Consider the following 23,794-nt stretch of genomic DNA (forward strand, 5'->3'; position numbering starts at 1 on the left):
TGCTTTCCATGCACGCATGATCAGTGACATGATAGGTACGATTGTGGTTCGATTTTTACTTACATGAAAATGTTGTAGGCCTATTATTCGAGAAAGATGAAGGTTCATGCCTTCATTTCTACTTTTACAACTCTTTATTTTCGAATATCATGTGTACGCTCTAGCGAAAGGGTCGTGATTTTATTGTTGTTGATATTACGAAACCTCCCTCCAACACTAATTATCACAATTATATGTGGATTTTTGTCATCTATTTCGACCTTAACAAAAGCAAGTAAATCAGCACCTTTGTAGCCTACTGGACCGTGGAAGAAAAAGTAGTTCCAAATTGCAAGCCTCCATCAAAAACTAGTTTCGACTTGTTATCTCGATTGGTCTTCCGTAGGCCTACATAATAAAATCCCTTCTAAATATAAATTGCGCTGTGCCCCCCAAACAACATGTGGTCGTCAGATTTTATTCACTGAAAGAAACACGAAAAATGGAATGGGCGAAAAAAGCTGGTCTGCTAGAGGCACCTATAAGATGCAAACTGAACGAAATGAGGTTGGAACATCCGGTGTAAAACCTAATACCGGCAAAAACTGAACGTGGGGCCTTAGATTTCTCACACAAACACAGTAACAAGGGTAATTTTCGACTGTGTACTTTAACAGATGGACAATAAGCGTCCTGGTCTGAAGAATAATCTGCCACAACAATTTGGCCCTTTGATGAATACGAACGGAATGAAAGTTTGTGTTTTTGTCTGGAATTATTGGCAAAGTTAATCCAGAATTACTTCAGTAGGCACTCCAGTAACAAATGTAAAAGTAAGTTCCCATTTTTCCTGTGTAAGCGCTGATCCAGGCCGCATTGTGTACCTATAAAGCGCCTTGACATATAACAAACCAATATAACAAACATTTGAAATCGACTTTGAGGTTCAAAATCCACCAGTCTCTGCCCTACAATCGCCGGGTTGAACCAATAAGTAAGCCTAAAAAACAGAAAACAAAGGCTTTGCTGGCAACAGAATCAATCGCATAGGTAACACGGCAACCAGGCAGCAAACAATATAGATTCGAGGAAGGCTTTGTGATCCACACATATTAAGTGGTTCGTCGCTTCTTGGTCGGATGGACTGGGGCACGGTAATGGGAGATTGACGCTTTACCGAGTTTCGTGTCAAAGAAAATTTGAAGACTGGTGGCTGCTTTCGCTACAACCGAACGTGACTCATTGTACTCGTGGCAGTTCAGAAAGATCTGGTCTACGTCGCTTATGAACTCGGCTGCAAGAAACACAGGTTAGAACATCAAGTATTAAGTTGAAAAATATTGAAAAGCCAAACAAAGCCTTCGCAGTTGTGGAAGCAAAAAATTGAGGGAAAAAGAACGTACTTGGTGTTGGATATTGCACCTCTTTCATCTTTTTGTGCACGGTACCAAGATCCATTGGCTTTTTAATAATGTCGTAGTAATCCGGGACCTTAAAAAACCATCACATTTGAACACTAGTGTTAAATAGGTACAAAAATAAAGGCAAAATTCCACTGGAAATATGGAGTTATTCGTTTTGGTCTTACAGCTTTTTTGCTGACAGGTTCAACAAACGGCCAACTATCTTTGTGTTTGATCAGCTCCGACAGAATCTCCTCGCAGGAAGCCAGATCTTTCCAAACACCCGTGGCACGCCGGCGGTTGTTGCTTTTTTCCGGGGTGTCGTCTTAAATTGCAACAAATCATTAGTCCAAAGCCTCTCCCACACACCATACCCTTCGCCAATTTTAATATAAAAGACAAACCGTTGCGCCTTGTTGATCTCTCCCTTCTGGACTCCGAGGTTGATTTCTTAGCAGAACTCGGCTTTTGGCCCTTTTTCTGTGGCTTCTGTGGGATTTTGTAGGTCAGATTTCGTTTCACTGGAACCTCCTCGATCGAACTGTTGCAAAAAACAAAACAATTTTACCAAACCAAACATTTCGCAAAGTGCACTAGTCTAAATTGAAACTATACGATGTAGCTTTTACTTGCACAGCAACGTGTAAGAGTCACAAATATATTCAAGTTTGTATTTTTGCCACACTTGGCCAGAGAGTATGTTCGACCTGATACTGTCATTTTCATCCTGCTCTTCCGCACTTTCCTCTGTGTCTTCTTCGTCATCTTCTTCCTCTTCCTCGGAACTTTCGTCCTTTGAAAAAGCAAATTACAGGTCAGTAAAACAACTAAACGAGGCAAAACATTTTAGCTCTGTAATATTAACCTAAAAGTGCGTTCAATTTGATGTAAAACTAAATTTGTTTGAGTAACTTTCTATGACCTAAATTAGTGATATGAACATTACCTGGGAGAAGCTTTTAGTCCTTACTACTTTCCTTGGACTTATGCGTGCCGATTTGGGTTTGCAATCAGGACAATACCAATCTCCGGCTGGGACGATCTAAAACGCAGATTTGGTAAAATTTCTGCCATAGTACAACAAGAGTAAGAACTGCCGAACCTTAATAGCCGGTCGCAAACAATACATATGATGGCCGCGGTCGCATGAGTCACACAGGAGCATTTTTTCGGCATCGCCTTTTCGTCGACAAATCCGACACTTTGCGTTAAGCACCGACTTTGACCACATGATGCAACGATCAAGAGTCGACAAGTGCAGGAAGATCTAAAGAAAACATATGGAAAAAATTAAATTGTGGGTAGGCATGGGTCAGTGTACAGTACTGGGTGTTGGCACTTCTAAAAAATCGTCAAGCACTCTTTCCATTCTCGTAACACCAATAAACTTCACTTTGCAAAACACAGAGGCTAATATATTGCTTAGTAACGGAATCTATTTAAATAAGAGATTAATGATGCACACAACGGTGAAATGTCCATCTCTTTTTTAAGAACAGCATTATGTTGACTGATTTTGTTTTAGAAGCTTCGTTGCTTTATCCATATTATGTTATTACTAAAACACATTATCGCCAGCAAACATAGAATGCATAGTGATGTGAAGGAAACGACCCTGTGCAAAATACAAATCGATCCATATGTCTGACGGCATAGGAGCCTAAGTATTCCTAAACTAACCATAAATCACACGCTCAGTGACCGGCTGAAAAGAAACATTGATAGTTTGACAAACACAACCTCGTTAACATTCAAATTGTGTCTAACTGTCAAAGACAACCTTTTAAATAATGTTTTTAAATGGTATGCAAAAGTGATTGCTAAAGCAGAAAATTTTCTGTAAGTGACTTTCGCAGACCTGAGAAAGGGAGGTGGATTGAAGTAAAGAAGTCTCCCATCTCTTCAGCAAATCTTCGCTTTCTTTCCCTTTTGACTCGTCTTCGTCCTTGTCGGGAGCACGTGACCGAGTCGTCCGTGACGTGTCAACCGCACAACCTGTCACACAGTATTGAAATGTAAAAACACAATGATCGGGTTTGGTTGGTGCTCGTCCTCGACATACTCACCGAGTGGTGGTTTAAGATACTTGCGATCCACTCCTTTCTCCACGATGTACAAAGCAATGGCCAGATTGCGGACGATACAGTCTAAGCATTAAGTGTAAGAACTTGAAACCAGTATCAAGACGTATTCCTTTGTAGCGAAATTTATAATTTCAGATCTATCGACTTTAAATGTTCAGCATGTTAATACAAAAGCGTCATATCAAACTATGATAGTATGATTTAAATTTTAAACATTCGCGATAACAGAGCTCCATAACAGCATACGGTGATAAATTTGTTTGAATAAAAATGACTTTAATTTATCGATAGCAAATTGACAGTTGCAAAATAAAAGAAAGTTCAAAATCTTCAATCCGTCTTATAAACTAACGATGACTTATTCAACTTTGTGAAATTACCGTCAGTTTCCATATCGACATCGTCTGATAAAGCAGATTTCTCTGCTTCCGAAGTTGTTTTCGTGATGGGAAACTTAACTAATGGATCGCAAAGGATTGAATCGTCTACTTCGTCTGCAAGCATAAAGCAAAATTTGTTTGGCTATGCAATCGTCTGCCTTGTGTTACAATGTCTTACCTTCGTTTGCCTCTGGAATTCCAACGTGTATTTTTCCATCGTACTTTGAGCCTTCTTTAACCGATTCTCTCCATTCTTCACGATCTTCCACCTTAAAGTTTCAATTTGGAGATGAAACTCTTTGCTTACGAGTTTAAAACTGACACATATTAACACACGATAGCCAGAGAAAACCAATACACGTAGTCCAAGGCTAATGTATGCAACAAAACAAATAACATTTCAGTGGAAACAATCTTGTAGAACAATGTTTTAGGGTCAATTCAGTAGCATAAAGTTTAAGGAGAACTAGTTACAGAAAATGCTTGGAAAAGGAACTTTAAAAGCAATAACCCAAACAAAAACTACATCGAAATATAGAATTAATTAAAAAGCTTGATGCTGACTTTAAATTTCCTTGAGTAAATTCATTTCTTATGGAATTTCTATCAGTGAAAAAGTTTTTGTTTCTACAGCACTTTGTTCAGTGCGGCAGATAGTGTATTTTAACTTGGGCACAGATAGACTTGCCTAGTGCTGTATCCAAAATACACTAAACTAACATTTGGTAGAACGCGACACAATGACCAAACATTTTAGAAGCGTTATATTTAGAGAAATTTAAATACGTTTATGTGTGCACACTATATGTACCTGTATGAAGCCAAGAGTCCCCGCCCAAATACGAGTTTCCATTTCAAGTATTTGATCGGCCAGTAGATTCTGCATTGTTTCTTCGCTGCGCACAGAAATGCGAACGTGAGGCGAATTGTTTTGGGCGTTGGTAACAAGCTGCAATAAATGAAAATCATAAAAATTCCTGACGCGATTTATTAAACTGTGTAAGTGTGGTTTAACGTCCCGCTGACCTTTTCGACATCCACAAGATCTGACGTCACTGTTAGTGACTCCGCGATGACGTTTTTCTGGGCCAACAAGCTTTCTAGCAACTTCGATTCCCTGTATCCTCTCGTGTTGAGCGCAGACATTAAATTATTAAGATCCTCCACTGAGCTATACACAAACCACCTAGAAAGCATTAAGACCGTGTATTAGGCTTATTCTTATCACTAAATTCGTCCACACGGAGACTTTCAAGTAAATATACAAACCTATGTTGTTTTCCTTGCGTTATCACCTTCGTAGGTTGATTACCATTCGCTGATTGCCCGTGCGCGCCATCTTGTGGCGTTTGAGCACTCGTTTGCTGGAGAGTCACTGCTGGAGAACTACCCAAATTTGCGGGCGGCTGTTTAGCAAAGGAAGGCGTGGTTGCTGGACATGGAGACGCAGTGCGGGGTATTACTTTAGCCGAAGAAGGCACACCGTTCAAGTCCGTGTTTATTAAGATAGGCGAAAAAAGGTGAGCACCCAATGACCTTGTGCTGCCACTTCCAACTGGAGTTCCCGCTGCCGAGCTGTCACTCAAACCAGGGGTGCTGCGGCCGGAAGCCATTGACAGGGAGAGGAATGGACTTTGCTTCTGAGGGACTCGCACGGTTAGAATATCGTCCGTAAGACTTTCGTCAACGAATTCTTCGACGAAGATACCGGGGGCTGTACTGACGACCCAGTAGCGTCGAAAGAACCTTACAATGTAAAAAAATTGTTTCAAAAATTGGAAACGAAAGGTATATACGCTTATCAGATAACATAGGACACGTAAGTACAATTTGTCAGTTTACGGCAGTTAATACCAAAGGCAAAACCTAACTTTGTCTTTGTCGCACAGTTTAAAGCCGACCAATTTTAAATGACTAGAATACAGAATATATAAACTTCATTTACCATATCAAACTTCATTTGATACAGGCACATAAAAGTTTATTTTTAATGGACACAAAATCTCAAATTATGAACGACAAACAGTTGCAACTACCTATCTTGTCCGAGTGGCATTGTACGATACGATGCCTGGTGTTTCGCGATTGTTTGCTGGTGTTTGTGAAACCGAAAATTCCAAGCGTCTTTGGCCTGGGCTTCCTCTTCGTCAAACAAGCGAAGGCGTTCCTACAAATTGGCACATGTAGAAACTTGCATGAAAATAAATGTCAAAAATGTAAACGAAGGGTTCTCAAAGTGGGCGTTTTGAATCGCAAATGTGCACCCAAGATCAAACGCGCGATAAAGGGTCCCTTTTAGAAAATCGGACAGTGACAACGGAATACAAAAATGAAGTTTTAGCACATATAGATATCTTCGAAAGACTCAATGTATGAAAATTGGACAAGTGCTTTAACGATATTCAAAAGTGATAAACTAAACATTGCCCGCAACATGTATTTGAGTTTTTGTCCACGTTGAAATACAAGGTATAAGAGTCGGTATAAAAATGTTGGAGAACCAGTGATACAGGGTCTACTTGCACAGAATTTAGCCAACAAATAGAAAGACAAAATTTAAATACCTCTTTTTCGAGTGCATTGAGCAAGCGAGGTTCGTCTTCGTCGCCAGTTTTCCGTTTTCGCAAAATTCGCGTTTCGTCCGGTTCAGGTTCGGGACTAGAAATAAATTCAGTTTAATTCAAGTTGTTCTTTTATGTATCACAATTCACACCAACTTACGGTAAACCGCGCTCGATCCTTTTAATCCGTTCCTCTATCTCTTTGTTGCGAGCTTGCTTCTCTAAAGTCCACTGCTCGCTTTTCCATTTCCACCTGTTTGGATTAATGGCCTAATTATTTTCATTAAACTAAAGTTAATATAGTGTCAGCTTGTTCAAAAACTTTAGGTATTTTAAACCAATAAAACGATGCTTCCTGCACTTTATTGCGCTGTTTTGACTTCATATAATTACTTTACGTAGCATTGTACTGTATGTACAAAAAGAAAGAAAAATTTGAATCCTTACTAACATTTCATTTTAGCAGAGAGACATTTGATAATACCAACAGTGATTGGTAAAACGTTTACACAAAACGTAGTCTACATAAACATATGCCCTCTAGCAGTTTTATGTCTGATCATGTCAAAAATTTGATTAAACTTTTTCGCATCACTACACTAATTAATGTACTAAGAGTGAAACAGTGTGTCAGGTTTTGACTAGACTTCGACCGTTCGTGCCGGCTGGTGTAATATTCGTTCAAAAATACAAGTCTCATGCTGTTCCTGAAGCACGTACTTGTCAGCAGCAGATTCTTTTTCCCTTTTCTTCTCGGCAGCCTTGTCCTCGCGGAAAGTGTTTCTCGCTTGCACCAGTTTATCCCACGTCTCATCCAAGTAATCCCGACTAGTGACAAAACTGAGGAGGTGGTGGGCGAGACACTGGAGCAGGGAAAGCTTCTCCTCTGCACACAATGACTGCATGTTGCATATAACCAATACGGCTTGTTGTCAGTTGTCAATAATTCTCTTTCACAAGATATGGAGAGCAAGTCGATTTTGTAGTTGTTTAAGCAGCATAGATTTCAACTTGCGCACTGGTTCTGCACTAGTTTCAAGCTATGCACCACAGACCTAATTAAATGAATATCGTGGATCGTCCCATTATTGAGCACGGATAAAGTAAGCATACACAACACGCATTTTGGAATTACATAATGCTGAAATGCTTATCTTATCCGGTTTATTGTCATTATTGCAGGCGTCATGTGGGCCACCGAAAAGCCGTTAAGGACCACTGACCCTTTCGGGTAAACAGGTTTTGCAAATTCCTGGGTTGTTAACCCCCAAAGTTAACAATGGCAATATACTATGAACAACATAGGTACTAAACTGGGTTTTGGAGCTCCCTTGTCAATCCTGAATTTAGTAAAAGATTATTAAAAAACATCCGATAGGTTATCATCTGCGCTCAGTTTGAAATTGTTAGTGGCGCTATTGTTAATATGGTATCCAAACGGAGACAGGTTTTACTGATCCATCAACTTGACTAACCACCACCTTCAGGGCTATCACAGTAAACCGAAAGTGAAGCTTTCAAAAGTTGGTCATGAAACTTTAATTGATAGTCTTCAACACAAAACTTAAGCCCGTAAGATATTGCAGATGAAGTTATCGCATATACACCTCGATTAATGTAAAGACATATGTACAGAATAAAAGTAGCATTTTTATTAAACTACCAGAAAAATCGCCTTTGGTATTATTAGTGCAATATGTATTCAGCATATACGTACAAGTTTTACTGTAGCTGTTGTTTTTAAACTAGTGGGTGTGTTGTTTCTAGAAGCAAAACTGTATTTTTTAAACTAGTCGCACCTGGCTCTAAGTCAAAAATCGAAGTGGTGGCGAGTTTTTCCACTAGCTCAGGCCGATCGAAACATAACCTCAGTGGTGTGTCGTCACATGACGAGTAACCTCCTCGATGTTGGTATCGCCACAGACGATCCTCGGAACGGGGTCGGGTGGCTGAACTCAGCAGGTAAATACGAAGCACCTGTGAAGGAAAAATACGTAATGCGACAAATAAATGAAAACTTCTTTATGCTAGATTTGGTAAGCAAGTATAACAAATACGTTAAATAAGAGCGTTAATGTAACTGGTAGCATAAAAAGCTAGGAAAAAGCTTACTAATATTTCTTTTTGCTACAGTAAAACTTTAAATCAGTCGCTGTATTTTATCGGTTAACAAGACAAATACATTTCGCGTTTGTAAACATCACCATTATCCAGAGGATTTCTTTACAAATGTCGTATCAAAACGAAAAAGTAAAACTTTCTTTTCACAGCACACTTATACATGCACAAAAATGTGGTGAAAAACGATAAAAAATCGAAACATTATCTTGAAGTTTAGGACAATAAGTTGAAAAGTACTGCAAGCGAAAAAGGACAGTTTGACCAATTCAGTCTGACCTGAAATGTTCTGCAAAAATTGTACTCTACATTAAAAATAGACATTACCTCGGACAAAGTGTAACTGTCCAGCTCCAGTTTGTTGAGGGGAAACCCCTGATACGACATGGGCCATGTAGCGGCGATTGTACTGAATGCCTGGATCGTCTCCTCGTTCACTAGTTCGCTTAACTTGGCAGCGAGTTCTATTCAAACAGAAATTTCAACTTTTTACGGACTTAAAGCTAGAATTGTATAATTTTGTAAAAAACACAGCACTTATAGAGTTATGTTCGGGTAGGTACAACCGGCCGAACGTGAATGTATAACCCTGAAATCCGTGCCTAACATATTTTGCAACTAAGCCTGTAAGTTTATGAAATTGTGGCACAAATGAGGCCAAATGTAAAGTCTGTCTGGAATCAAGCCCGTTTTTTTTTAACTAAAGCCCGAACCCGACTCGACTTGGTACACACAAATATACTTTCTCAAATAAGGGAAACAAATAATAGGCAACGGTTTGGGATTCGCGAAAACCTTCCAAATAACCGGACTGTGAGAAATTATTTCGTTTGTTTACCTTTGTCTCCAGGTTCGGTAAGGATTCGTTCAAAACTCTCCTCTTCCTCGGAGTGGGCGCGGAAAAGGTTGGAAAGGAAGAAAAAGAAAATATCGCAAAGAGGTCCGTCGTGATCGTGTTGCATCACAGCTTTGGTCAGTAAATCTGTAATATAAAGGGTTAATCAGATAAAAGTATTGTTTAAATGTTTAACTAGGACAGCAGCACAATGTGTTGGTTACGTGCATTGATGTTTAACCATTATTACACAGCAAACCTTGGGTAACCTGGACGCGTCTGGACCAAACAAGAATCAACCGAATCCGTTTTTACCGAGGACTACTGTGCAATCAATACCTAAAACCCCAACGTATCTAAGCACATGCACAGATATTTCATTATTCGACATAATTGGGTGAAATCTTTATACATCTTTGATTGTACCTTGGGAGTTAATGGAAAACAGGAATTGTTGCTAAACGCAAGAATTTGTTGCTAAACAGTTACATTTTCTCGGGCGATAGTTTAAATTGTTCAGTAATAATGTAATCGCTACATACCTAAGTCTACACCTTTGGGAAATTCGTCCTGCACCTCAAAAATGTCCGAAAAAACGTGGAAAAATTCGATCAGCGACAAAACTTGACCGAACAAAGATGGCGGAACCTGACATGATATTTCCTGTGGGGATGGAAGCTCCTGGAACAATATATAATATAGTGACTTTGTGCTAGAAACGTTTTCGTCGTTTAAAATATACCTTGAGGTCGTCACATTCCAGATCGTCCCTAGGTCTGCTCCATTCCTTCAAATATTCCGTGAGTCGTCGCTTCTCCTCTTGCTTTTGGTGTTTTATCTGAAACAAATAGTAATTCGAACGAATAAATTAAATTATTATAGAGTACTAGTATGTACATAGCTCGTTTGAACAGGTTTTATTTTTAATCGGTCAAACAGAAAAGATTTTTAAATCAGCGAAAGCAACGACAGAATAAAACAGGCCAAATGGCCAGAACAAGATAAATGACCGTTTTGTATATCAGCCGGGACCTCCGGTTATTTTTTGCTGGTCGCAATAGCGAAGTTTTTGTTGGGTATGTCAGACCATTGCAGCAAGATATGAACACTGCTGATGGCATGGGGATTTGCCGAAACGTTTGAAAAATAAAGTATGTGGCTTTTCTCGTCTATTTGGGCAGTTAGTTTCACCATTACACTCATGAACATTGGATGTTGTTTTTATTACGTTTTCCCGTTCCAGTCGATTTTTGATAATCTCTTCTTCCTTCTCTCTCCTTTTCTTTTCCTTGTCCAGTCTGGCAGTCTCTCTTAGCTTTTCAATTTCCACCGCTTTCTTTTTCTTAAACTCTTCACGTTCTTTGCGTCTAATAAACAATTAGGTTCCAGTAGCATGTAAAAAGTCATCAAATATATAATAAAAATTAAGGATTTCTGACTAAATTTTATTTTTGATCGCCACATACAAAAGATAGGCAAACTATTTACCCAAAAAGGAAAATAAAAAACAAACATAGTCCTATCCTAATATATTTCTGTTTTTCTTCATAAACCTACTTTTCCTCTTTTTCTTTATCTCTGGCATATTCTTTGGAACCTGTAACAGTATTGAAAACAATCTTTAAAAGTTTGAAAATTGGAATAGTGAGCCTATTGTAATTCACAGACGAGATCGTCAGATTAAGGGTAAACGAGCCGCATTTGTAATATCTCATGCATATGGACATGTTGTGGTAAACTATTAAAACATTTCGGCGGGGGTCAAACGAGGCTGTCTTATTTGTGAACATCTGGTTTTTCAAGTGTGGCAAAAGTTAGGGCCAGAAACAGGTAATACAAATGTCACAGAATCAATGAGTTTTCCATTAGAAGTGGCTCGAGGCATATCAGATGTTATCTTAGTCTCGACAAAAAGTCCAATTTTGCAAAGAAAACTTACCTGACTTTGATCGTCCGTCTGAAGGTGACAGCTGTTAAATAGAACAAAAGATACAGTTATTTAATACCACGGAGTGAGATAGCGTGTAGTGTCTCAGTGTATAAGGCTAAGGAAAATAAACGCGTATCACAAAACAAACTTGGTAAATGTAAAACGGTTTTAGAACGACGTATGTGATTGGTCGTTTAGGCATAGCAATGATACACAACGAAATGTGGTGTTTGTTACTTAATACATTTGTTTGGTTTAATTTTGTTTATATACCTGCTTGACAGTCAAAATTAATTTCAAACTATTACCCAGCGATGTACAATTATAAAGTATGATCATTTGGCCCTGTACATTAGATATGAACAAGACGGTGACAAATTTAACATAACGAATCAAAAGAAACATCTTTCAATTTAGCAAAGTTCAAGTCTATGTGATACCACCCACAGTCCCAAAAATAGAAAAACAAACAATAGTAGCCTTTGCACTCTGGACGTCCCGTAATCAGAAGGTAAATTGGGCAATCTCCTGCGACAGTTTCAATTTAACGCCAACGGTCGGACAACGATTTGGGGGACACCTGCTACTTAAACTGAGCTCATTATTTTTGAACAGAAAAACACCCTAAAATTGCATGGCGGATTAAGTCACCTCGTAATAATACATCGGTTCATTACTTCATGTTGTTGCCATATTGCATTTTGTACGTGGTTTCAAAGAAAAGGAAATCGTTTAAGTTGCATAATACTACATATACCACAGGCGTGGGTTGATAAAGTGTTTGTTTGTCAAGTGTACAAGTTATTTGTTGAAACATTGACGATGTAGTGGTTATTCACTGTAATTGTTTTTTTAGGACAACAGAACGTACGGTGTAACCAGTTATTTGGTAGATTACTTTTCATGCATCAATATAATCACCTGTTCACATTGATAAAAACAAACTGGAAAAAATATAACAAAACGAGAAAGTAAAAGTGGAAATAGAGTCCAAACTTAAGGGTTGCCAAGACCGGAAAAACATGAACTATCATGGTTTTGTATCAAACACATTATCTGCGTCAGTCTAAGTCGAGACGAGGTTAAAGACAAACGACTATGAAAAAGGTCACTAACGAATCGCGTACAATCTGATAGCGGCAGAACATGGACACGGTGATCGAAGAAAACAACTCTCCAGAAACAGTTTACAAAATAGGCAACAACTTTTTATGCCACAATTTGAGTTGGGCAGTAAGGTCAGGTGTGAGGCAATTCGCCATTTTGGGCAATCACAGTAGATGAGATCATGCGCTGAATACGATAAGATCGCTGTTTTCAAGTCAATTCGACATGATGGCCTGCTAGTGTTTATGCGGGGAAATTCGAATCGAATGTGTGGGCCTGTGAACGTGTGTAAGATGTTGCTTCGTGCTTTGGATTCACCCCGAGGGTCCGTGCGTCGCATCAAACTTGAGATAATGTTACTGCAAGTGAAGACACTATACGGAGTGCTGGCTTAAGCTTATAGCTTCGATAAGGAATTGGATTAAGTAATAAGGTGTTTTGGTTATTTGTCAGCAAAATAAGGGTCGTGTACAAGATTGCGAGTAAAACAGGTGTTACAACTGGAAAATAGGAAGATGTTTGAAATACACCAAGCAGTTTTACTACAAAGCCACTTTGGCAAAATTTAGTAGAAATGTAGAGCGGAAGTAATATAAAAAAGTTAATGAATGCGGTTTTCTTACCTAAACCTAGAGTGTTGTTGTAATTTGTAAAGCGTTTTAAATACAGATTTCCATTAACGTGTTTCATGGCGACAGGATTTTACGTAACAAGATTAAAAGTCTGCATTACAAACCAACATTTTCCTTTGATATGTGACAGATTTATTTTTGTGTAATGTTACCTAAGATTATGATAAATCAGGTATGGAAAGAAATACTTTTGGTTGTTGCGACATTATTAACTTCAGGGAAAGCTCAAAACGACCTTGGAAACGTGATGTAAGTTGAAATCAGAGTAAGCAAAAGAATAACAAACCCATTTAGTTCGTATTGTTTCTACATTTAAATCATAAACGAGTGTTGACTGTAAACTTTTGTACAATGTTTTGTTGCAAAGAGAAAAGAAAACAAATAAAACGTAACAATTGGCCAGCGTTTAAATCTAATGTTATATCAAAGTGATTTTTATCATAAACATATCGTCTGAACGTTTTCCCTTAAAGTTTTGACGTTTTGACAGAAATTGTGAATGGTTGGAAGGGAAACGGTCGGTAATGTGTTCGTCTGCAAGATTGGACCTCGATTTGCTGGATCTTGATATTCCGATAAACACTCTGCAGTTCCATGGTATACATAGCAGATTGAGCGATGTTGAAGAATTCAAAGTAAGTACGTACTATGTAGTATATAGTTCTTAAGATATTCCAAGTGTATAGGAACAGGTAGAAACCAAATAATAACACATATACTTGGTATTTATATACGGTAAAAAATCCAAGTTGAATGATTTTAATTTCCACATGCATTGATGTTTGTTTCATCAGAAGCAGATACTTCGCAATCTTTCGCGTTTGGAAGTTCTCGATTTAAGCTACAACGACATACAAGAGCTGCCACCAGATTTGCTTGAGGCAAACACTAAGATTCAAGAAGTCAACCTTCGAAATAACAAAATCCATGTTCTACCGTCTCAACTTTTCGAAGTAAGAACCATACCAACCATGCTTTACCTCGATTCTCGATCTATTTAAACTTACTTTATTACTTCTACAGTTTAGTGTGGATTTGCGTTCTGTCGACTTAAGCAACAACCTTATACAACAAATTCCAAACGGATTATTCAGCCAGTCGAGAAAGCTACAAACTGTACAAATGTGGTCAAACAGAATTTCCACCCTTCCACAAGACATGTTTAGGTATAACCAATAACCATACGAAAAAATATTTTCATTAGTGTAGGGTCTTGCCACAATTTTGGTTTATAGTAACAAGGGCGTCGCAAGATTACATCTAACTTTACCATTACAATCATGGAACAACTTAGGGCCCGAAGATCCACATCATCATAGAGAAATGTGTTTCTTCCTAACTCCGTGGTTTAATGTGTCACGAAAGTCAATTTAATGCATTTTATAATGCATACAAATAACAACAACATTCTTGGATATCTTATTGAGTATATTAACGTTAGAATTCGCAAACGTTTTCGTTGAAACTTGCAAAGTTTTGATCAAATCAAAAAAACACTTCTAATGGCCGTATTTACCACCTTCTTTCAGTGTTTTCGTGGCTGTAAATGTTGTTAAACGCGCAAAATTATTTCAGGAATAACGTGATGCTGAAGAAACTGAGTTTTAGTTGGAACAAACTCTTATTTTTGCCGGAGACCATCTTTAAAAACAACCCTGCACTTAGAGAGATTAGTTTCATGAAAAACGATATCCAGTGTCTTCCTCGTACATTGTTTCGATGGAATCCAAACTTGCAAAAGGTAAACAAATTTATGAGAAAATTCAAAATATAGGCACGTATCCAACATATTTAGATTAATTTTGGATACAACGACGTAAGGCTTTTGCCAAACAACTTTTTTGACGAAAACCGACAACTGGAAGTCCTTCAACTCTGGGCTAATGACTTGAAATGCATTCCCAAAGACATTTTCGCCAACAACAACAACCTAAGGCAAGTATTTGCTTCACATGAAAATTTTAGTTCACAAACATTTCATTTAAAGAGTATTTTCAGATTTGTTAATATGCTTCTGAGGAACCGAGGAATTCCGTGGGGGCTTCGACAAAGGTTTTCGAACAGAGCAGCTTTTCCTACAATGCGTACACTTCGTAATAGGTTAAAGCAGCTCGGAAGTGAAACTTGTTTTCTTCCTGACTGCGATTGGGACGCACAGTCACAAACTATGGACTGTAGCTTTCGGTCAGTGGTGCTTGTATTTTTCACTGTTGGTACCCTAATAGCTTGCGTGAATTTCTTCAGGCACCTTATTACATTAACTGACAGAAGTAAATCAAACTGGACAGACGACCACAAAATTTAAAAGTGGTGTAGTTGTGAAAATGTTAATTGTTAACAATTTCAAAACATGCTGAACTTTACTTTTCACAAATATACCTCAACAACCTGGATTTTGAAACCATACTTAGTACCGCCTGATTTGATGGTTTATGTCCTTAGGGAATACATGTTTCGGTTAGCGAAACTGTATCAACAAACAAATGTCACCCCAATGCTACTACATTTTTTGCCAGAAACATGACAACGGTTGCTCCATTATTGGGAACATGTGAAAAGGTCAGGCACCTCAAGGTAAATGGAAATCGATTAAGTGATGCTGTAGAAATTGGACCAATGGTTGGACACATGGAAGAGCTAAGGTGAGAGATTGCATCATGTTTTGGATCATATGACCCAATCATTGTACTTTCAAATACGTTTTAAATGGCTGTAGGACACTGGAAATGCAAGACAATGAATTTGAAGGGGAAATACCTGAGGAAATGCTAGGGGCTGGAGGATTGCTATCCACTGTTGACATGAGCAGGAACTCATTTACCAGTATTCCAAGCAGGTTATTCATTGGCAACCCTCTTCTTCAGGCAAGCTAGATTAAAATATTTAAACAGGCAACATACATATGACATAGGCAAAATTTTGCAGAAAGTGAACATAATGCAAAACAGAATTCAAACCCTGCCAAATAAACTTTTTGAGGAAAATCTTCACATGGAACAATTTTATGCTTCTGGAAACAGGATTGATGATTTACCAAATGATGTATTTAGAAGAAACAGTCTTTTGGAAGTTGTGCAACTTTCTCAAAACAGAATTGCTGTGGTGTGTACTTATGCATGTGATCACTAGGGCATTCTTTAAACAGTCAATAACGATTGTAATTTCTACTTATATTTTACTATACTCGAATGCAACAAGCTGCATACGGCGCACACTGTTTATAAGTTTAGGTTTCATCTGTGCATCTAGTAACAAGATATGAGCGTTAGACGTCTACATTAACCAATATGGCCCGTGTTTTGTCATCAGCTGCACCGATCAGACCTTACAGGTCAAAACAGTGTGCATTGTCTGCAGTTTATTCATCATTTTTTAGCTTGATGCTTTTGTACGTGTATAGCAGTTTACAGACAATTGCAGGTCAAAACTGGAACTTTCGCAAACAACCAAAAACTAAAAGTGGCTGATTTTTGTTTTAACAACCTACAAGGTGATATTCATATTGCTGACTTGGGAAATTCTTCACAGTTGGAATCCCTTCTACTAACGGGTAAGATCTTGTCAGGTAATTTCATTTCTATGCAACTTTGACAGAAAAGACACATTTTTATAGGAAACCATATCAGAAATGTGCTGACAACAGGAATGACAAAGGAAACACACCGTTCTAATGAGATATCACTGAATGACAACATTTTGCAAGAAGTTCCTGTTGATCTGCTTGCAAACAAACCTAGCACAAGAATACTTAGACTCAATAGAAACAATATTAGAAGAGTGAATGAGAATGCATTTTCAAAGGGTGCAAATTTGTTACTGATTGATCTCTCCAACAACAGAATCTCAGAGCTACACAGCAGAACTTTTTCCAACAATACCAAGTTAGAAGAGTTAATTCTCGATGCCAATGTGCTAACTGAGTTTCCATCCAATCTGCTAGCCAACAACATTGAGTTACTAACGTTCAGTGCAAGTGGAAATAGGATTCAAAGCATTTCAGTGGACTTTTTTGCAAGTACCACCAAGCTTCAAGAAGTACGCTTGGCTGACAATCTAATAACAGATGCTGGGATTCCTGACAGTCTGTTTCAGTTTAATCCATCTTTAAAGTATGTGTCATTTAGTGGTAACAAGATACAGCGAATACCAAGCCTTCTATTTCTTGGGACTCGACAAGTGTCACATGTGTATTTCGAACAGAATGATTTGCAAGAAATAGACCCCAACACATTCAGTGCACCCATTGTAAGAGACCCACAGCCTGAGACCAGCAAACCGGTGCATCTGACTGAAAATAGTGTGTCAACTAACACGCTACTTTTAGAGGTAGGTGATACCTACATTTTAAAATAAACAAACAATTGTCCAACTTATAATGAGACCAATCAAAATTGACAACTTTTTCAAAAATGCTTTAATACCGAAAGCTGATCTTCTGAAAAGACACTTTTCATAAAACCTTAGGCAAAATATAACATATTCATTGCCTGTCATGCTAAGGCAGTGATTCTTAACTTTTTCCTGTGTTGGCACCCCCTTTGAACTTACAAGTATTTGCACCCCGGGTAGCATTTTCTGCAAATGAAGTGATATTCTTTTACCCTATTAATTAACATTTTCACATCCCCATGAACAGGTTTTATACACTAGGTCAGTAGTTCTCAAACTGTGTGTCATGGCGTCCTGGTGCGTCGTTTTTATTTTCCAAAGGCGCCGCAGAATAGTTCTGTTTTGTGGCTTTTTGTTGTTGTATCAATAAACGCAACTTTAATAATAAGTTTCCTCATTAACTTTTATTTGCTGGCGCGTCGTAAGACCAGAAAACTTTTCCTGAGGCGTCGCAACAAAAAAAAATTGAGAATCACAGCACTAGGTCAAGAACCACTGGAACCTTAAGGAGAACCTATATGTATAATTTGCCATGTTCATTTTTCAGGTGTACCAATCCATTAAAAATCTGGGCCTGGATCCAACAACAGCAAACCAAACAATCGATGCTCTTGTTGGGCAGTTAAAGGCAGTTAACCTGAGGGGGAATCCAAAGTTGGAACCAATTGGATTGGCTGACTTGTTTTTTGGACGTGACAACATAGAAAAACTTATCAGGATGTTAAGAGACAAAAAAGATTGAAAAACTTTATTGAATACCAATGTTCAGTCTCATTAAAGTTTCATAAAATCTTAATGCTGGCACCAAAGGTGTTTTTAAGTACATGGTTTTTCTTTTGCGTTTTTCAAATTTTGCATAGTTTGTAACAGTGGTCCACAGGGTATATAAGTTATAGGTTGCAGAGAACCCCAACACTTACAAAAAGATATTCACAAGTTCCCTTTTGGAAATTGTGCTCTTTAGCTGACAACTGAAATACATATTTATTTTGTGGGGATAGTGGGAATGACAAATATGGCAATAGGTGTATTTAAAGTGAGCAGTTGTTCTTCATTTGCACATACCACCTCCACATGTTTGATGTTAAAATTCTGTTAGTTTTTTGTTTAATGCAAAAAAATAGGCTTTTTGCATGTTGGCTCAAAGTGTCAAAACTGAAGAGTGCATTAAAGTAGCTTCACACTATACAGATGAAAGACGAAAAAGGTATCTCCAATTTATAAAACAATTATATCCACCAACATTATCGCTTTTAAAGAAAAAAATGGTTTATTAACAAAACATTTTTTTCAAACATAAAATGGTTTGTATGTAGAAAACCAACAATGCTTGTGAAAACAAACACCATCAGTATCTATTATTGAATACAAACTGAATTTTGAAAGAATCTTGCAGGCAATCTTAGTTGTCACTGCTGCCATGTTTTGTGTGTTTTATTTGTGACAACCTATCAGATGATACTTAAATGTAAGTAAACTACTTTACCTTAGCAGATTTGCTCTTTGGTGAATGGCAGGCGAAAGAGGGCTTTGGTCCAACAAATATGTTTTCCCATTGCAAGGATGCTAACTTTAAACGATGTTTCAATTTTTCCTGCATAGAATATAAAAGTATAAAACTTGGTGTTTTCAGTTACATATACATCACGGTATTTTGACAATGAATTTGTATGATTTTTAACCTATTTAATGAGTTTTCAACATTATGTCTGTTTTTGACCACAGCTTTTTGAGCACATATTTTTCAGTTAAGTTTTAAATACTACTGTTAAGCATGTTAATGAAAAATCTAAATCATAGAAAAACTATGATTAATAGTGGTTTTCCTATATATTGCCAGTTTATATATACTACATCTACATCATATTTAACGATGTATCACATATACCATTTACTATATTTATAATGTATATATATTTGGCACCTCCATTTCATTGGGTCCCTATCTTTTTCCTGGCACTTTATAACATAATTGTTTCTGCAAGCATAATCTAATGGGTCCCCACAGATATGCATATGCGATTTGGTAACAGTAAAAATAGGGCACAATCATTGTTAGATATTTACCAATTTACTATACACATCATTTGATCTACACATATGATTGTTTTTGCATCCAAAAACCCATGGGTCCCCACACGCGCGTTTGTGTGGATTTATGGTAAACAAACATCCTGGTTATTTTTAGATTCTTAATAAAAAACTTTAGCCTTAACCCAACTTTAAAAGTTTTGTCCGTATTCTTTTTGCATCATTATTGTCATATAATTAAAAAAAACAGTAAATATGAACAGGAAAAATAATTTCAATTTAATCTCATGCTTTGACCTTGATATTGTCAGTCAAGGTCAGTTTTTAAACACAATTTTCCAGTTTGTGTTTAAATATGTGCTTGATAACTTAATAAAACGACATAGCATAGCTGCGCAAAAACAGCTGATTTCTAATCACCAACAGGACTGTCAGTTCGGACGTCAAGCTGCGCACTCCCGCTGCATTCACACTCCTTGATCGTAAACAAGTGAATTACTACTTTGAGAGTTGAGACTTCTATCTGACTGACAGTGTACACATATTATGGGCTGTAAAAGTAACTATTTGGCCGATTAAGGCAATTTTTTTAATACTAAACAAATAACCCACTGCAAACAATTGTTTAATATTTCAGCACATTAGGGCTTGTATTTCTGGCCTAAAACTTATTATGTTGGGGTTTAAGGGGTAAAAATGGGTGAATCCAATAAAAAGTTAGCTTACATTGCACCAACCAACAAAGCATGAAACCCTCAGATAATGTACTTAAGTCAGAACAGCCGTGTTTAATTTTTAGCATTTTGGGGGCCTGTGGGTGAAACCCAGGGTCATTTGGGGTCAAACTTCAGGAGGATCGGATTCGGAACAATAACTAACATCTGTGCAAATTTGAATAAATTTAAAACACTCTTTCTTGACCAAACGCATTTAACAAACCAGCGTTAGACATAAACGAATATTTTGGGGTTTAAGGGGTGAAAATGGGTAAATCTTTTTTTAAGGTACAAAATTCTTTGAAATGCCTTATATTGCACCAAACTACAAAGCATATAACTCCTTAATGAAGTACTTTAGCAAGTATAGCCGTTTTAAAAAAAATACGTTTTGGGGGGCTGTGGGTGAACCGAGGGATCAAACGGGGTCATAATTCACATGGACCATCTTTAGACCAATATCTATAATGTGTGTAAATTTGAAAAAGTTTGAACCATTCTTTCTTGACCAAAACGTGGGAACAAATCTGCGTTAGAAAGAAAAAATGAAAAAAAATACAGACAAAAACAATATGTGTCCCCTTCAGGGAAGGGGACCCATAAATATGTTGTAAATACAAACACTTGCGTTTCTACGGATTGGTAAATAAAATATTATTTATCACAACTTGTGTAAGTGTTTATTTCTGTTTAACTTTACCATTATTCCATTCCGCAACTGTAAGTCAGCTTACATGGTGAAAGTTTAACCCATTACAGTATTCCAGTCTTGTAGCTGAGTTGGGGCATACATAAGTCATTGTCAAAACTGGATAAAGATTACCTTTACAACATATGCTTCAGTAACATATCCTGTTGGCTTCTCACAGTTTGCTTTGAGAAATAGTTTATTTCCTTGTCTAGTGAACATACTCTTCCTTCTCCTTAACAACAGACAAACACAAAAAATAGCAAATAAGCTATTATCACACATTAAGTGTAGAACAGCCACTTTGGTAATTAACTATTGATTTGTTAAGTGCACCTCATTGAAAAGAAAGTGTGTGCTCACAAATAACATACCTGACTTTTGACATTGGAACAACTTCTTCTATGCCATCTGTTACTGTTTTAACTCTGTACTTAATGTCAGCAGCATCAAATGGTTTAGGTTTTTGGTATCTGTAAAAAAGTAACATGCTTGTAGAACAACATGTGTATTTTGTAGTGGCCTATATAAAAAGCACATTTTTACCAGTACAAACTGCATACATACAGCAAGCCTAGTCAGCCATAGTTGTTATCCTAAGTTACTTACAAACCATTCTGATTAAAGCAACCTTTTCTTACAATTTACGAAAACATACAACAAATTTAATGCTAATACGTCTCGGCTACAGTTGAGGATGAAAATATGCATTTAACTGAAATAGGTGATTAACAGGATTGCAATTAACTGGAATAATCTTGATATGTTTTAAGAAGTCTGTGTTATTCGAAACACTTACGATGATAGTGGCAGGTCATCTTCATCTTCATCACTGCTGTCTTTTACAACAAACACCTCTTCACCATTCATGTGCCCATTTTGGTTTGGTTTGGAAGATATCACTTTCGTGACATGGCAAGTGGTTCTTAAAAATGAAAAAACAAAACAGTTAAGACAAGTTATGTACAAATGTACAAAAAATTGATTATACTTTCGTGACTTTTCGCCTAAGAATGCATCAACTTCTTCCCCAACAAAATATCTTTCCTTTACAAATCCGTAGATATCATCATTAAGTTCTTCGATTCGGCTGCGACACGATAATCCCACCAAGTAAAGAATTGGTTTCTAACACACAAAACAAAAAAATATGCATATTATTATTATTTAAGTGGTGGGAAGAGGAATGCTGGTTGAGTTCAGTAAAGTTAACAAAAGCAGTCTTTTTACCTGTAAGCTAATGGGGAAATTCAACAACCTTTTACGAGCTGCCTTTTCACAATCTAAAGCTTCTTGGAAAGTTAGATTTGGTCGGTCAGTGATTGAACAACTCCAAACCAGACTGTTGCATAAGATTGTTCGCTCATAAAATTCCCTGTAAAAAAGTAACTTACTTCAAACAATATGCACAAAACTGGTCAACAAACAAAAACAGTATGCAATGCGTAAGTTAATTGTGTAAGTACAAACACTGGTAGGCATGGACCGAAAAGATGTTTGGTAGTTTGCAAGACAAAAATGTTGGTGTCTTCTTTAGCAATATACATTTTTTCTACAATAAGCTGCCTGCAAAACTTCAAAACTATTGTTGGATAATAAAAATATACATACTCATAGTCACGAAAAATTTCATTGGTTAATGTGCAATGAAAAACTTCTTCATCTGGATTAAGATCGCCTGGGACTTTATTGGGCACAAACAGCTTCTTATGCAACAGCGGCATTTTACAAACAACCTTGAAAGTTGAAACATAAAAATCTGGTTAATGAAAAATGAAATTATTTCTTTATGTAAACCAATACAAATGATTCTTATTAATTGCTTATCATATTTGCCATGTGATTTCATACCAATAAACTAATATGTAATTAACCAGGATACTTTCCAACTTATGATCAGCTACAACTATGTGAAACTGAAACACAATATTACCCGGTATATGGGCATGCAATTAACCGGAATTGCCTGCAAAACCGTTGCTATTTAAACTTGCTAGCTGAACTTTAAAGGAAACTTTGAAGACAAGATAATAATCATCATCAAACAATGTCAATCATTTAAGTCTTTATAGTTGTCATTGGCCTTACTTGATCAATAAGTCCTCTTTGAATATGTTTTAAACAATTAGGACGGGAGTACAGACTACGGAGTCAGTGACTATATGAAGTTTTTCATTTAAATGCAATGCAGTTAAAAAAACGTTTATGTTTTCATTCAGTCCACCAATACAAAGTTAATCTTTTAATTATAAGAAAAACAAACAAACTCAAAATCCCCTTTCTATAACAAAGGCATAAAGCACTATATACAGGATCATTGTTGATCCACCGACTGAAGAACAATTTTCACCATCGACCTTATAATATATACTGTTAGGAAATTGGACAAATCTCATTTTATTCACAACGAAAAGTAATACAGTCCATACTTGACTTTCGTTTAATTTCCCATTCATTCCTGTTCCCGCTGACCACAGGAATCAGTGTTTCAAAAAATGTTTGTAATACTTTTTTATTTGGTAAAACAACCAAGATCGGTGTAGGAAATAATTTGTCATCATTTTTTTAGGATGTACACAGGCATATTCTTGTAAACAGGTTTAGTTGATTACCTGCAATCAGAATTTGTCATTTTCTAGTAGGTAAGAAAGGAAGTACTGCTTTGCCACAGATATTTTGTTGTCCTTCGCCATAATCAGGTGTTCACTCAACCGTGACTGCCGATAAGAAAGTCAAGGGGGGTAAAAAGGCGCCAAACTAGTTGCCACGATATTTTGTCTGAGAGAAAGACTTTAGTAAACTTTACAGATCTCCAAATTTTTGAATGTTGACTTGTTCTTCCCTGTACTTGCGACATGGCGATTAGGCCCATAACATGCTAAAAAAACTAGTTGGTTGTGAAACCATTTTGTTGCTGGAAAGCAATTTTCTTTCGACATAA

The 23,794-nt window shown here is 37.1% G+C and overlaps 2 protein-coding genes across 4 annotated transcripts; one reads left to right on the plus strand and one right to left on the minus strand.

Annotated features, from left to right (window-relative positions):
- Positions 1-443: 443 nt before the first annotated feature.
- On the minus strand, positions 444-23,324 carry LOC145215194 (bromodomain adjacent to zinc finger domain protein 1A-like). Of its 3 annotated transcripts, none has more exons than XM_080083857.1 (34): positions 23,283-23,324; positions 22,465-22,589; positions 22,084-22,228; positions 21,845-21,981; positions 21,653-21,778; positions 21,228-21,326; positions 20,989-21,088; positions 18,905-19,012; positions 11,300-11,330; positions 10,918-10,957; positions 10,589-10,727; positions 10,103-10,198; positions 9,903-10,041; positions 9,364-9,507; positions 8,853-8,989; positions 8,207-8,384; positions 7,128-7,293; positions 6,568-6,660; positions 6,411-6,504; positions 5,883-6,013; positions 5,116-5,592; positions 4,873-5,032; positions 4,658-4,795; positions 4,025-4,115; positions 3,847-3,960; positions 3,449-3,529; positions 3,241-3,377; positions 2,485-2,649; positions 2,329-2,424; positions 2,090-2,175; positions 1,787-1,923; positions 1,568-1,707; positions 1,383-1,470; positions 444-1,273 (listed from the first exon to the last, which is right to left on the minus strand). In XM_080083857.1, the coding sequence occupies exons 1-34, from the start codon at positions 23,307-23,309 to the stop codon at positions 1,092-1,094; spliced, it is 4,347 nt and encodes a 1,448-aa protein (XP_079939983.1). In that variant the 5' UTR covers positions 23,310-23,324; the 3' UTR covers positions 444-1,091. The 3 variants fall into 3 exon arrangements, with proteins under 3 accessions (XP_079939983.1, XP_079939985.1, XP_079939984.1); XM_080083859.1 differs by lacking the exon at positions 23,283-23,324 and adding an exon at positions 22,942-22,991; XM_080083858.1 differs by lacking the exon at positions 23,283-23,324 and adding an exon at positions 22,787-22,816.
- LOC145215195 (uncharacterized) lies at positions 13,143-18,908 on the plus strand. The gene is made up of 13 exons (XM_080083861.1): positions 13,143-13,278; positions 13,520-13,664; positions 13,824-13,982; positions 14,053-14,195; positions 14,605-14,770; positions 14,825-14,964; positions 15,028-15,213; positions 15,546-15,671; positions 15,746-15,893; positions 15,955-16,131; positions 16,450-16,579; positions 16,643-17,355; positions 17,966-18,908. The coding sequence occupies exons 1-13, from the start codon at positions 13,175-13,177 to the stop codon at positions 18,158-18,160; spliced, it is 2,532 nt and encodes an 843-aa protein (XP_079939987.1). The 5' UTR covers positions 13,143-13,174; the 3' UTR covers positions 18,161-18,908.
- Positions 23,325-23,794: the final 470 nt, after the last annotated feature.

This window comes from Phallusia mammillata, chromosome 2 (genome assembly GCF_965637545.1).
Source record: "Phallusia mammillata chromosome 2, kaPhaMamm4.hap1.1, whole genome shotgun sequence".
Classification (NCBI taxonomy): Eukaryota; Metazoa; Chordata; class Ascidiacea; order Phlebobranchia; family Ascidiidae; genus Phallusia; species Phallusia mammillata.

What these genes read in the sequence shown, in the direction of transcription:
- LOC145215195 (XM_080083861.1), top strand. Translation starts at nt 13,175, where the DNA reads ATGTTACCTAAGATTATGATAAATCAGGTATGGAAAGAAATACTTTTG. An exon ending in GGAATCCAAACTTGCAAAAG is followed by an intron (nt 14,771 to 14,824) that starts GTAAACAAATTT and finishes CAACATATTTAG; the next exon opens with ATTAATTTTGGATACAACGA. An exon ending in CTCAAAACAGAATTGCTGTG is followed by an intron (nt 16,132 to 16,449) that starts GTGTGTACTTAT and finishes AGACAATTGCAG; the next exon opens with GTCAAAACTGGAACTTTCGC.
- LOC145215194 (XM_080083857.1), bottom strand. Translation starts at nt 23,309, where the DNA reads ATGAATGGGAAATTAAACGAAAGTCAA. An exon ending in GATGACCTGCCACTATCATC is followed by an intron (nt 21,327 to 21,652) that starts GTAAGTGTTTCG and finishes ACTTTTTTACAG; the next exon opens with ATACCAAAAACCTAAACCAT. An exon ending in ATCGACTGGAACGGGAAAAC is followed by an intron (nt 10,199 to 10,588) that starts GTAATAAAAACA and finishes TATTTGTTTCAG; the next exon opens with ATAAAACACCAAAAGCAAGA.